General features: G+C 39.1%; 3 protein-coding genes across 8 annotated transcripts in view; 2 read left to right on the forward strand and 1 right to left on the reverse strand.

The window, feature by feature from the left end:
* The window catches only part of LOC307162673 (fucolectin-1-like), a 29,074-nt gene extending 18,834 nt beyond the window's left edge, over positions 1 to 10,240 (forward strand). For both annotated transcript variants that reach the window (XM_079878167.1, XM_079878166.1), the window contains 6 exons: positions 414 to 693; positions 874 to 1,010; positions 1,097 to 1,129; positions 8,492 to 8,771; positions 9,722 to 9,858; positions 9,955 to 10,240. In XM_079878167.1, the coding sequence (XP_079734293.1) occupies positions 414 to 693; positions 874 to 1,010; positions 1,097 to 1,129; positions 8,492 to 8,771; positions 9,722 to 9,858; positions 9,955 to 9,959 (872 nt within the window). In that variant the 3' untranslated portion in view covers positions 9,960 to 10,240. The remainder of the gene's footprint in view (positions 1 to 413; positions 694 to 873; positions 1,011 to 1,096; positions 1,130 to 8,491; positions 8,772 to 9,721; positions 9,859 to 9,954) is intronic.
* Positions 1 to 15,040, forward strand: part of LOC307162669 (fucolectin-1-like) — a 380,376-nt gene that overhangs the window by 318,119 nt on the left and 47,217 nt on the right. The gene's annotated exons all lie outside the window — the stretch shown is intronic.
* LOC307163228 (putative nuclease HARBI1) lies at positions 3,832 to 7,081 on the reverse strand. Of its 5 annotated transcripts, none has more exons than XM_079879232.1 (9): positions 6,701 to 7,081; positions 5,508 to 5,684; positions 5,356 to 5,417; positions 5,187 to 5,273; positions 5,058 to 5,099; positions 4,815 to 4,989; positions 4,700 to 4,735; positions 4,047 to 4,601; positions 3,832 to 3,977 (listed from the first exon to the last, which is right to left on the reverse strand). In XM_079879232.1, exons 8-9 carry the CDS (start codon positions 4,516 to 4,518, stop codon positions 3,844 to 3,846), a joined length of 606 nt encoding a protein of 201 aa, XP_079735358.1. In that variant the 5' UTR covers positions 4,519 to 4,601; positions 4,700 to 4,735; positions 4,815 to 4,989; positions 5,058 to 5,099; positions 5,187 to 5,273; positions 5,356 to 5,417; positions 5,508 to 5,684; positions 6,701 to 7,081; the 3' UTR covers positions 3,832 to 3,843. The 5 variants fall into 4 exon arrangements, with proteins under 5 accessions (XP_079735358.1, XP_079735362.1, XP_079735360.1 ...); XM_079879234.1 differs by having other exon boundaries at positions 4,047 to 4,735; XM_079879235.1 differs by having other exon boundaries at positions 4,815 to 5,099.

Genomic DNA, 15,040 nt, shown 5'->3' on the forward strand with positions numbered 1-15,040 from the left:
AAGGCTGTGGTCTAAGCTAAAAGTGATATACATGTAGATTTTTTTTCCTTTTTTGAAGCGAGCGGGGGGCGATTTGAGTGGAGCGCAATGCAAACCTCGTTGAGCGCTGAGCGGCCTGATGTAGCTTTGAGCGGGGGAGCAAAGGGGTGAACAGTTCCGTGAGCGATGAGCGGAGATTCTCACCGCTCCACTCCGCTCACATGCTCTGATCAGTACAATGGCCAATCAGAGATGTTTACGGTTCCACTCAAAGCGTCACATTTTAAGAGATTCAATACTGTATGGTACTGAAGTCTGTACTTTTTGACAACTCTAGCTTATACCTTTATTTTGCTCATTTTATTGGGATCATACTTTCAGGAGATTAAAGTAAAAAAAGAAAAAGTTATTGTTTATTATTTTATGATAAACAGGGAATCTTGCTCTTGGAGCCTCAGCTGTCCAGTCTACCACATACTATGAAGCAGGAGCTCAAAGGGCTGTCGATGGCAGCAGGGATTCATTTTGGAGTGGTGGGTCATGCAGTCATACTAATGGGGACAGGAACACCTGGTGGAGAGTTGACTTGGGGAAAGCCTACGAGGTAACCAGGGTTAGCATCACTAATCGTGGAGATTGTTGTCCAGAGAGGATAAATGGTGCTCAGATCCGTATCGGCAACAGCCTGGAAAATAATGGCAACAATAATGAGCTGTAAGTATTGCCTCTCTCTTAATTACACAAATTGTTAGAAAATTATTAAATAAGATAAAATTACTTTTAATAAATACTTTTCATATATAAAAACTTGCCTTTGACAGAAGTATATATTTAGCATGAATCATGCCATTTTAATTCGCCCCTCTCTATTTCTCTGTCACTCTGTCTTTGCAGGGCTGCAACTGTTCAGTCCATCCCAGCTGGAGTCACACAAACGTTTAAGTTTAAGCCTTTTAATGGCCGATATGTCAACATTTTTATACCTGGGCGCAATGAATATCTCACTCTGTGTGAAGTCGAGGTGTTTGCAGGTAAGGGACAGTGAGAGAAGACTCTATGATATAATTTGTTTATGTTCTTATTAATGTGTGTATAACTGTTATTATTTTATTAACAGAAAACTACACATCAACGCACACCTGTTTTCCAAGTGAGTGTTCTTCATTACTTTCAATGTTGTCAGTAACACATAATATAACAGTATTCTTACTGAACATTTGATAACCAATAAGGGATACTGTGAATCAACACCGTTGTTATCGCACAGTAAACCCTGAAAGGGTGATCAGGACCCTGTCTTAGTACATGGCTACTAGGGTTGTGCCGATGGACGTTGGCTGACCGACATCACGATAGGAAGCCACCATCGTGATGCCATGCCCCCCCCCCCCACCCCCCACCCTGTCAGACCAGCCCAGTCTCACGACAGTTTGTGAAATGGTTATGTAATTTATTCTATTGATTCATGTACACCAGTGGTTGGGAACCTATGGCAAGGTCTCTCACCCTTTACCAACAAACGATCAATAAAATAATTAAGACACATCAACAGAGATCGGCTCTCTGCAGAAAAAGCAGCCAATTACAATTCCCTTGTTGTACAGCCTACCGAAGTTGATGAAAAGTTTATGATAATAATATTCAAATTGTACCAGCAAAAGTGCGTGTTCGGTGCTGTTCACGAGTGTCACGAGTCACCACAGCAATCAACTAACCGCTTACGTTTCTGTGGTAACCTGAAAACCATTTTAGAACAGCAGCGAAAATGTAAAAGTAGGCTATATAAACTTTAATATATAATTTTACTGAAACGGGTGCTTTGCTGTGCAAAGAGACATTTCGAAACATTTCACCCGCTGGCCGCTGGTAGGCTACTTTCACTTTTTCCGCAGAGACCCTTTATGTCCTATTGTTACGTTGAGGTAGGAACAAGGCAGAGAGAGAATCCACATGCAACACTGACTTTAATAAAACAAACAGGTAATCCCGGGCAAATAACAGAACAACAGAACTCAGGACAGGAACAGGAAACAGCCACATGAAACAACGACCGACAAACAACAACTGAAGCACAGGGGCCTGTTGCACAAAACTAGGATAAGGGATTAAGCCAGGATATCTTGGTGGTCCTGGCTCAATTGATCCGTAATCCGGTTGCACTAAAGCTGGATAGGGGGCAGGAGGATATGTTATGGTATAAATTACCATGGAGATTTATTCTGTGGAGCTAGCCTGCTCCAGACCAGGCTAAATTCCAGGATCTATTTAATCTCATCCCTAATGTCAGTCAGCAGTCACCACAAATGGAAACCAATAGTTATTTCACTGCTCACTATACATTGTTATCACATATAACTAGACCCACTGTCATTATTTAAACGTTTGTGATCATTAATTTCAATCATTTTGGATAAATAATGATTTTTAGATGATGTTGCTATCATTAGATAATTTACAGTTTCCCATAGACTATAAGGCTATATATAAAATGATAGAATATTAGGGCCACAGAGGGAAAAAAAAGACAAGTCATAATATTGTAACCAGTTGTTTTAAAGGAGGACAGTTGTTAAAATGACAGATGTGGGGCATTTCGTGAAATTGTACTTCAGTATGGTTTCATAAACAAAGACATGCTGATGTGCCAGAATATTAAGTATCACATTGTCATAAGTATCAATACTGTAAAAAGAATATGTAGCTTTTCTGCAGAAAGAACCAGCCTCATAAATTTATGACTTTATCCTTTTTCCTCAGTGTGGCCCTAGTACTCTGTCATATAAACAAATACACAATGTAACACATTGTGTTTTTATATTCATATGGAATGTGTATTTATGTTCCTTTATTGAATAAGGACAAAACAAAGCAGGTAAACCATCAGCTCCTTTCAAAACTGAAGTCACAGTGACTCTACCAGATGGAAAGCACAGAATCAAAGCATATTATACAAAATGATACATACACATTCAAAGGTCTGTATATAACACACCCTGCATGTCTGCACACTAAAATAAATGCAGGACAAATCCATACACATCAACTGAACAGACAAATGAATGGATGCAGTAGCCTCCCTGCAGCCTTGTATTACAGACAGTATACCGCACAAACATCATAAGAGGCCAAATTCGTAAAAAAACGAACCCAAAAAACCCCAAATTCCTCTGCCACCGCAGGACATATTTAACCAAAATTGAAAGCACACATACTAACTAAAATAATTCAACACATATTGGTCCCTCAGCAGCCGACCACTGTCGTCATCAGGGAAGATTTCCGGATTGTCCCAGTCCATGGCTGGTGGCACTCTGGGGGCCCTCTCCTTCCTCAGGCAGGCCACATTGTGGAGGACAGCACAAGCCACAGTAATATCACATGCCCTAACAGGGCTGACCCTTAATTTGTGAAGGCAGTGAAAGCGTGCCTTCAGGAGGCCAAAGGTCATTTCAACTCTGGCCCTGGTCCTGGCATGGGCATGGTTGTAGGCCTGCTGTGCTTCCTGGGGGTCTGTGAAAGGTGTCAGGAGAAAAGGCTGGCAGCCATACCCCCTGTCTCCCAGCAACACACCAGAGAATTCACCTGTCAACACAAAATCTCATCATTACTACCTCATAAACACAGTGATATTCTTGACACAGCCATGATGGTTATAAATAGGGGTTGTGTGGCTTACCTTGTGATAGGCACTGATAGATTTCAGAGGCCCGAAAGATTCTGGAGTCATGGACTGAGCCAGGCCATTTTGCCACAACATTGCTGATCACACAGTCAGTTGCAGACCATCTGAAATCATAAGATGAGGAATATTACACCAATCAATGCACATCACTGGCAATGCAGAGTGTTCGTCAATGGACAATATCAAAAAGTTATGTTCACCTGAACATTAATGCTGTGAAAGGATTTCCTATTCACAAAATCGGCCTCATGGGCACCTGAGGGGGCTTTTATCCTTATGTGTGTGCAGTCCACTGCACCAATGACATTGGGGAAACCTGTCACACAAAGTAATGAGTATCCTACTATGTGTTAACAGTTGTCCTGTAATTTGTAGATCCTCTTACCTGCAATCCTATAGAACTCCTCTTTGATGTCACAGAGTCTTCTGTGGCCAGGGAAGGAGATGAAGACATCTGCTAATGCTTTGATAGCCAGACACACACTCCTTATTGTGCGGCAAATTGTGGCCTTGTTCAGCTGTTCTGCATCCCCCACTGAGTACAGGAAGGCTCCACTAGCAAAAAAGCGCAAGGCCACACAAACCATTTGCTCCACACTCAGTGCATGGCTCCGTGCAGTGCGGTGCTTAATCCTGGGACCCAGTAGTCTGCATAGATACCTGATGCCATCTGCAGAAAACCTGTATCTTTCATATAGATGGTCATCAGGGAAGGCCAGTGGGTCCAACCGGTCCCTGAAGACCCTTTCTCGCCTGAAGGCTCTCCTCAGCACAAGTGCTTCTTCATCCACCACATCTCGCAAGAATGGGCATGCCATTGTCAGAGCAGAAAGGAACACACAATTTTGGGCCTTCATATAGGCTAGTGGCCACACCTGGTGCTGGGGGGGTGGGCAAAAGAGGCCGGTGCCTTATAACGATGACTTGGTTGTACTGATTGCTGGGAAAATAAAAAAAACCTTAGAAAGATGCCACCGTCCTGTGTGCTCACAATAAGAGCTCATATGTCATGGCTCACTTGACTTTACGAGAATATACCTAATTTTTATTTTGAGCTGTGTCATCTTCTTGGAGCTGGGGGAGGAAAGAAAAATAATGATTAATACATTTGTGTTACAGTTAGCATACAGTGTACATTGAAGGCATATCTCACCTCCCTCTCAAGTTTTTTTATTTCAAGGTCCAGTTTCCTAATTGTCCTCTTTTTTTATTTCGGACTCCAGTGCAAGATTTTCCATCTTTTTCTTCTTGTACTGAATGTCTATGTCTGCCAGTTCTATTTGGCGCCGGAGGTGGTTGCCATACAACTTTCTGATAGCTTGTGAGCTCTGTGAACACAATACAATTAGCGCAGCTGGAATTTGGCAGGATGTGGTGTCCTTTTATTAATACGCACTATGTTGCCAGGCTGGTTTTCCCACTGTATAGCATCTGGGTCCTGTAAAAGAAATTAGATTTTTTGATTTTGATGAGGACTCCTCACCATTGTAGAGTAAATAGTACTTTCACAGTCTTAACATGATACCTCATGCCTTCTGGAATCCAGAGAGATGGTCTCCTCCTCATCATCGTCTCCATCATGTGCTGTTGCTGCTGCACTGGGGCTTTCACCCTATCACATTTAATCGGATTCATATTGAAGCTAGTAGACAAGACATGCCAGGCCTACAGTATGCCTTTGATGGAGTACTCACTGGATCAGCATCGTCTGGTGCTTGTGCTGGTGGCTCTAACAGGAACACAGTGCTGCCAGACACTGCAAGGCAATAGGTAAACCAAAGTCAGACAGTCCAAATTGATTCAATATGAATGTGGTTGTATCCCATGTAGAGATGGAAGGACATACCTTGAATGAAGCGGGTGGCATCTTGGGAGGAACCTATGCTCGTCTCTTTCCCCCCAGGGATCCCCTCTAAGACGGGCCTGCCTTTATTTAGCTCCAAGGCCATGTCCTCTGCTGGGGTAAGGTCAGCCTTTGGTGACCCACCACCCGTGCCTTGTCTGTGGGTATTCTTTTTCACTGCTAAAACAGTACAGACAATGTTTGAGAAGGCACCTTCTGGGTACAATATATGCTTGTGCTTTGTTAAATATTAGTCAGGGACCATACCATTCTGTAAAATGTTCTTGTATTTGATTTTGACCTGCTGCCATGTCCGTTTTGCCCCGTTTATGACACACACACACACACACACACACACAGGTATTTTTGTCTTGTTTTCAGTAAAAATATAAAAAAAAAAAAAATCTTAAATAAAGATGTATTTTCTTGATTTGCTAAATGACCTAGCAAAATAAGTATAGTTTAGACAAAAAATATAAACTTTAAGTAAATGTGTGCTTAAAACTAGCAAAAAATTAAAAAATCTGTCAATATAATAAGAAAAATTCTCTTGAAATAAGTTTACTTTTTCCATAAACACTTAATTTTAGAAAAGTTCTCTTGTTTCACTGGCAGATTTTTTTGCTTATTTTCCTAGGTAATTTTGCTCAAGAAAATATGTAAGATTTTTTTTAGATATTTTTTTTTTACTGAAAACAAGACAAAAATACTAAGTAAGAAAGACATTTTTGCAGTGCAGTGAGCAACCGACCTTGGGTCCTTTGAAAGGCGCTATATAAATTAAAGTGATTATTATTATAGCTCATCTATTTATTCAATTAAATTTTATTTATATAGCACTTTTCACAATTGTTTCATTCTGTCAAAGCAGCTTTACATTAATAAAAGCAGGAGAAACAAAAAAAAAAAACGGTGGACAACATAAGAAGCAGAGTACAACGGCTAAGATTAAACCGTACTGAGCGTAGTAACGTTAAATAATAATGTAAGGCTTTAATAATAATTTATCATAGCTTTATACAGTGTGATGGAGTTACTTTACACAATTTCACTCATATCTGCAGTGCATTTCAATTAAAAATTTAACCGTTTCATAATTACAGTACAACTGCGTTTTTGGAGATGTGAATTAAATATTTGAATTGTAATTGTGATGTTTCAGCGGAGCGGTGAGTGTGTAATTGTGCACTACTTACGCATTCAGGCGGTCTGCAATACTTTGCCACGCTTTTTCTCTTTGCTTTATCACTGTGGCGGTGTTGCCTTTCTTCTTAATTATATCTTTTACCTCCTCGTATGCCTCCATGAGGATTTGTGCTTCCGACGGGGAAAAGTACGCGGCTCTAGTTGCCATGGTAAATCAGTTAATCTGTGATCTGTGGCGGGGTCTATTTGAGTGAGCCGTGAGCGCGCACCTATCCAGGATTGGTTTCACCTGGCTTAATGAATCCGTGTCTGCTCATCCTGGCTTGGTCTTTGTGCAACCAATTAAGCCTGGACGCACATGTTTTGGCTTCATTGAGCTCAGCTGAGTCATTTATCCCGGATGTCTTAATTCTACTTTTGTGCAACAGGCCTCTGAGGTTTAAATACAAAAGCAAACAAGCTAAACAAGATAACAAGGGGGCGTGGTAAATAAGAAACACCTGGGAAGACTAATCAACATAACGGGGAACTGCTAAACATAGGATGAGACAGGGGAACACAGACATGAATCGTGACACCTATAAATGTGTCGTATTTTTGATAATCCGTCCAGATTTCAGTTAACAATTCTGTTTAAAGTTATTATTATATTGAAAAGAAATAAGCGTGATAAGTGGCGAAAGAGAACTGAATTCTGCTGAATTCTGCTGTGCGCGCGCTCCGAGCGCAACACGGACAAGCATAGTAGCCTTTGCCTTCGGTTGCGCGCCTAAACGGCCAAATAAACAGAGAAATATTATATCAAAATGCCAAGGCGAGTATTCCCGTATAAGACAGTAGATGCAAGTACTGTGTGCATTCTCTCTCTCTCTCTCTCTCTCTCTCTCTCTCTCTCTCACACACACACACACACACACACACACACACACACACACGAAGATGATTTATGCTCATCAGTTGGTAACTCAGCCTCACAGTGAAAGCCCTGCACAATTAATTCCAGATAGCAACTTATTTATTGTTTGCTGAATATTTGTTTGTTTTTAGTTGTCTATGGACCTAATAATTACTACCGCTGAAATTTGATTGAAACCCGACGATATCATCGTCCATCGCGATGTTTTACTGTAAACATCGTCAACTGCCAATTTAGGGGACATCGCCCAACCCTAATGGCTACTAACCACAAATAAATTATTTTGGACACAAAATATTAATTTGAGTTGAAATATTATATTAGCTCACTTGTAATAAACGCAAAGCTTTTGTGGGGTAAAAAATATTCCTAGCAAGACAAACGAACAAGTTCAAAGAAGACAAACATTTGGTATAATGTACAGTCATGTACAACAAATTAATAATTACATGGATATATTGACTTGATGAAACAGTTTTAAATTCTTGCCTGTTTATTATCTTAGAATCCATTAAAGTGTACAAAAAGAATCATTCGGGCAACCAGACGAACACTACAGTACTCTTAATACTAAAAATAATTCAATACAATATTGGTCTTTGAATACAATCAATAACTATAACTATATGAACAATATGGAACGAGAGAAGTTTCGCCATTTGATACAAGAAACATTAAATAAGGCCGGCTCAAGAAACCCGGATGAGCTGTGTGTTATCCAGTGTTACTGTTGATGACGTCATTATCTGGGAATATCAGACCTGGGAATGTCACGACTGACCAATCAGATTCAAGTATTCCAGCGAGCCGTGTAATAATCATTTGGATTACATATAGCATTATTTTGCCCATTATATTGGGTTTATACCTTGGCACATAAAAGTAAAAAAAGAAAAGTTATTGTTTATTATTTTATGTTATACAGGGAATCTTGCTCTTGGAGCCACAGCTGTCCAGTCTTCCACATATGGTCAAGCAGTAGCTCTAAATGCTGTCGATGGCATCAGGGATTCAAATTTCATTCATGGGTCATGCAGTGTGACTAATGCGGACAAAGACCCCTGGTGGAGAGTTGACTTGTGGGAAGTCTTCAAGGTAACCAGGGTTAGCATCACTAATCGTGGAGATTATGTTCCAGAGAGGATAAATGGAGCTCAGATCCGTATCGGCAACAGCCTGGAAAATAATGGCAACAATAATGAGCTGTAAGTATTGTCTCTCTCTTAATACTTACACAAATGGTTAGAACATTACTGAATAAGATCAAATTAATTTGAATAAATCCATTTAATATAAAAACTTGCCTTTGACCGAATGTGGCAAAAAGAGGAATTACTAAAGATCCAGTGATTGGTCAGCTAAATGTGGCCGTTATCTGGCTTGAGTAAACGGTGGGTGGAGTCCACTTATTTGTGGATTTGTCTGCACATCGCTTGAAGTGTTTCAAAATGCACAAATGCGTGCAGCGATTTACAAATGAGCAGAAAGCGGTTCACAAAAAAACTCAAATCTCATTTAATTTTTTTTGTGAAACTCTTTACATTTATTTGTGAATCTCAATCTATTTATTTGGAATAATGCAACAATTCTAATCCTATATACACCTGCATGTAATAACACTTAAAAGTTTCTTGTAAACCCGGCCGCAGCCAGAGTTGAATAGTGAAGATACCGCCAATTCTATCGTACAATATCTAGGGGGTTTAGCGTTTCAGAACGTCCCAGAGGATGCGGGTTTCGTGACATCATCATGTACAATAGTCCCAATTCATTGGCTAGGTGCCAACCAATTAAACGGCTCCTTTGAACACCCCCGCTCCTACTTGTTTGAACAACCGCGTTCCTACTTATGAAAAGGCTGCAGACACATCAACCGTGGGAAACAGTATTAGTGTTCTCCTACACACTGTAGGGACCAAACAAACAATTTTCCCACACGCCAGTCGGCATATGGAACCGGAAAGGAAAGGGAGTAGCTCTGTGACATGATTAACCACAAAGCAGTTACTATATATATGCTCTGCCTCTAGCCATCATAGGCTTACTAAATAGACCCCAACCAACCAATAGTAGCCCGAAAAGAAATATATTCAATATGCTTCATGCTGTTTTGATACACCCTTCTCTATTTCTTTGTTACTCTGTGTCTTCACAGGGCTGTGACTGTTGTATCCATCCCACCTGGAGAGACAAAAACATTTGATTTTAAGCCTATTAAGGGGCGATATGTCAACATTTATATACCTGGGCGCAATGAATATCTCACTCTGTGTGAGGTTGAGGTGTTTGCAGGTGAGCAATAAATGGAGAGAGAGATGGTGTGTAGACATTTGTACTATTTATACTGTGTATGTTGCCTTAATTTTTCTTTTCTGATTTCATTGCCAGATTAAGTGGAATGAGAGGATGTTACGCCACAGTCCACTGATCCTACAAGCAAAATACCAAACTTCTGTTTTCTGAGCAATACTAATATTGCACTTTTTTCTTTTTTCATTTTATCTATATGCACCTTTTATCCTTAAGATAAATGATAAGTTTCAATGCACATTCAGTAAAGGTTTGAAATGGTTTTAAATGCACCTGACTCTTAACCCCAGTTTGGTCCAGGGTTTGTGTATTTACTTATCTTTGTTTCTTTCTGCTTTCTACATCAATAAATTACTACAGCATTGCCTGTTGTATTGTATGTTTCTGGATCAAAAAAGAGAGGCTTATTTGAATATTTACATTGAGGAGGAGGTATAGTGTTGCATAGCTACACATCTAGGGTTGAGGAGCTGGTAACAAGCTGGTATTATATTTTACAAAAAAAAAAGAGAAAGAAAAATAAAACCATAGAGAGGAACAAGGATTTCCAACCCTCTGACCCAGAATCGACAACACAACCACCAATTCAACCGATATTAACTTTTCATTTTCTGTTATATAGAGTGAAAAAAGGCACAAAATCAACAATAACCAAACCAGAAATATTAATATCAAAAAGAATAATAATGAAAATAGGGGCAATAGCTTCAGGGGAGAGCCTGGCCAAAATAACAAACGAAACAAAAAACGAACTACCCCAGAAATCTCTCTAAATTACCTGGAGAAAGATAATTCAGAATAATAATTTACATAACTCTTCCCTCTCTCCCTGTTTAACGATGAACCGGAGAAAATCAGGATTACAAACAAAAATTGCCCGGTATGGGCATGGAGACCATCATCTGGCGCCATGTAACTATGAATTTCTTACAAAATAAAACAGAACAATACATAAATGCAAATAAAGGTTTTTAGTGGACATCAGCAAAGACAATATAAATATTGCTTTTGCTTATTTTAGATAAATGTATATACAACATTTTATAAACAAGGCTACATCGAAACAATGGCATGAAGCGATTAATAACTTCTTATGTGTAATGATGAGGCAGTGTCCTTGAGATCCATTTGCAGTATCTTTATTGGTAATAGTAAACGTAACACAATCAGGCAGGGGTCAGTCACCAGTAAAGGATATACAGTATCTGAGGCAGTCTACAATCGTAGTCGATGGACAGGCAGATAATCAGGGCAGGCAGCAAACAGTAAAGCATAAATCCAGTCAAACAAAGCAGGGTCACAATGGCATGAAGCAAAGGGTCGAAACGAGTAGAACAGTCCAATATTCGGGAGATGGAGCCCTCTGGTGGCGAGTGGAGGAAAGAGGCTTGATTAAAGGATTAGTTCACCCCAAAATGAAAATTTCCTAATAATTTACTCACCCCAATGCCATCCAAGATATCCATGTCTTTCTTTCCTCAGTGGGAGAGAAATGATGTTTTTTGAGGAAAACATTTCTGGATTTTTCTTCTAACAACGGACTTCACGGACTTCAATTTTTTTTATAATTTATAGACTTTATACTTTCAATAGTTCGGATTGAGCTGATCAACAAACGGACAGGGAACTACGTCATCACGTTGAAAGGTCACGCCGGCGCGGCAGAAGTACCGCCCCACTGTTTACAATGCGACCATACGTAGGAGGATAGTTCAAATAGTCTTGTTTGCTATATATAGTAATAGTATTCAGTGAATATGAATATGAATAGTATATGAATAACATGATGAATATGAATAGTAGTTCAAATAGTATTGCCGGCGCCGACGTGACCTTTCAACGTGAATCAATAAATAAAAACAATGAATCAATTCCGAAAACAATTCTATAAAATGAAACCACATTAAAGCTACAATATGTAATTTTTTCCCCGATAGGGGTCGCTAACCTCTTACAATAACAAAGGCATAGATTGATAATGCAGAAAGGATCTAATAATGTTTATGGATGAGTGAATACATTGATGTTTTTAACATGACTGTGGTGTGAAGCAGATCACGATTGCTAATAAGAGACAGATTTCAGCGTCACACGTGAGTCCCGCGGATATAAAGGAATAAGAACATTTTATTCTACCGAACTAACTTAGGGCATTTTCACACCTGAGAGTCCGCACCAAGGTCCGAACCAAAGGTCATGTTTTGATACATTTGTAAGGACCATCCATTGGCCCAACGACCGAATCCAACGGCCTGGCGAAGGTTTAATGCGTGTATGTCTTTTCAGCGCTCCAGTGAAGTTCACTTAATTTATTGGAATTTAGTTCTAGTATTACTTTAGCTCTATGCTTAATCTGACTCCAATTTCAAATGATAATCAAATTTAGATTGTATTTCTGATTAGAAAATAATCATAAATATTGATTATGAATTAATTTAGATCTTTGATTATTCTGATTATCCCATACTTTCAATTATTAATTCACTAAGGGACCCGATGCCGCACAGAGTCACACGCCCCGGGTTACGTGGATCTCTCGGACACAGCCTCGCCAGTCTGGTCTTGGTCAGAGGGTGCAGGGTTTGCTAATACCTCTTAAGTCGGTTGCCTACTGCTCACGCTCTCTGCGCCTTTAGTTTGACCTATCCTGGACACAGAGCTGCGGGAGCACCAGCCTCCTCATAGTCTACTAAAATAATGATTTCAGACAACTTCAGAATAAATCAAGATGTAACATTTATTTGTCAGGTAAAAATGTATCATGCCAATTACAGAAGTAAATGATTAAAAGCAATTCAGAAATAATAAATACATGACATAATTTACTCAAAGATGACTCTAAAAGTAATTAATGTTTTCCTGATAGAGACACACAGTGGTGTGTGAGGGCTTTCCAACAGGAAAACACTGACATCACTGTATGGGGGATGATCCTGGTAAAGAGTCCCAAAGACTGCTCTGTCACCTTGCCTTAAATACCAGAACAAAAAGGGTTATGCAAATATTGTTTAGAGTTATTTGGCCAATCCATTCACCCCAGGGGGGTTGCACCTGGTTTCTTGAGATATCGTAAAGAGATATCACCCAGAGAGGAGAAACAGGATTCTCCTAAGTTCTCAGTCTTTCTCATTAAACCAATGACTGCAGTGAAATTAAGACCATTTACCAATCGCACTGAGACACTTAAAATGATACCAAACATGGAAATGAAAAAACAACATATTCACAAGATACATCATGTGTGATATATAGACATTCTTAATGAACTTTCAGTGTCTTGAGGAGGGAGAGGGGGGATGAGTTGAAGTCACACAAGGAGACAAGGAGATAAGTTTGGTCAGGGCCATGTCCTGTGCTCTGTCTTTGCTATCTCCTGTCCAGGGTGCATTTTATGGCTTAATTGCAGGGTGAGCTTTGTTTTATCAGGAAAATCAGTCCTTACAGCCTTACACTTTCTTCCTTATTGAATGAGAAAGCAGACACATCCAAAACTGCACAAATAAAAGAGAACTGTTTACATTGAGCACACATCCTTTTCTTAATTTTTCCTTGTATGCCAGTAAAAAATGTTGTGATATAAGCACATAAATAATGATATAATTATTTTAAATCGAAATGTTAGCATACCAATTATTACAATGATCAGTAAATGTTACTGAACTGTACCTGAATTGAACTCAAATCCTGTTAACATGTACATGTTGAAACTTCACACTAACAAACAAAAAGTTAACAAAAAATATTGACGAGTACAAATACTCAACAAATATTGACCAACTCCATACAGAGAAAAGAGATTCTCTGCCCAGTGGGGAACTTGCTCTTTTCCCAGTTGACCTAAAGCCCCAGATGGCTGAGGGGCCGGAGAACTTGGTCCGTGTGTTTGCACAACAGATCTCGAGAGTAAGCTAGAATGAGCCAGTCGTTGAGATGGTTTCAAATGCGAAAGAGGTTAGAAGAGGACATGTTAGAGAGAGAGTTCAAAGGCCCTAAACGGAGAAAGGGCAGGACTTTAGTAAAGAGCCCAGCGGGGAGGAAAGTCTTGAAAGGCTTACATTGTGCTGATGTTGTGTTTACTGAGCGCTACATTTCTTCCTTATTGAATGAGAAAGCAAACACAACCAGAACTGCACAAATAAAAGAGTACTGTTTACTTGAGCACACATCCTTATGACAAAACTACACAATATATGAATAATTTTTCCTTGTATGCCAGGAAAAGTGTTGTGATATAAGAACATAAATAATGATATTATTGTTTTAAAACTGAAATGTTAGCATAACAATTATTACATTGATCAGTAAATGGTACTGAACTGTACCTGAATTTAACTCAAATCATGTTAACATGTACATGTTGAAAGAACTTCACACTAACAAAGTGTTTTGTCAGTTAATTTGCATTGTAAGATCATAATATACTGACAAACCTGAATGTAATGGAGGATGTTTTGAGTTTAGCATCTCAATCCCATGCGGAGCATGCTGGGAAATCGACTGTACAGTTTCAGCTGTCAACAAAAAATTATTCATGTTATTCCAACTCAAAAGCATGATTCGTTAACAATTTTAAGTGAATTGAGTGTAATGAAATCAAATATTGCAACTCATTTCAAATAAGTAAACTGAACTAGCAGAAAAAGTATTTGCAGTGTTTTAAATGTCTTGTTCTGACAAATATGTTATAAAATTGTACTAGTCTGCAAGTTTGTCTCTGTAGCATTTTCAGTCCTAGACTATTTCACTAAAAAGACAGAGTCTGATCAATATAATTTATTTTAATATAAATAAAATGGTGATAATGACTGTCGTGGAAATTCTTTCTCAATTTTAAATAATAATTGGAAGACAGCTGGGAATTTCAAAAGTTATAAAGAACTTTATTTCTTGCAAGAAAGGCTGTTCACACATCAGTCAGAGTCTGATATGAGAATAGCAAGGGGTTAGTTCCCTTTGCCATGGTTATATACCCCTAACACATCCTGGGTAGGCTACATCAGGTCTTGTTTACCTTAAAAGGAAACATCTTCGTTCAAGATTTCTCGTCTAACATAAATTCTATCTAGACAGAACAATACCATGTCTGCTAAAGGTTCCTGTTTTTTAGCTGCTGCTCAAATTCACACATTTTGCCTATCTTTAGTTCGATCCAAGCTGCGCACAC

Source organism: Squalius cephalus (assembly GCF_949319135.1).
Source record: "Squalius cephalus genome assembly, chromosome: 8".
NCBI lineage: Eukaryota > Metazoa > Chordata > Actinopteri > Cypriniformes > Leuciscidae > Squalius > Squalius cephalus.

Bases quoted from the DNA above. Each gene is read 5' to 3' on its own strand.
- LOC307163228 (XM_079879232.1), bottom strand. From the start codon at position 4,518: ATGAAGGCCCAAAATTGTGTGTTCCTTTCTGCTCTGACAATGGCATGC. The intron at 3,978-4,046 runs GTAAGAGGATCT...TTTGTGTGACAG, and splicing joins GGAGTTCTATAGGATTGCAG to GTTTCCCCAATGTCATTGGT.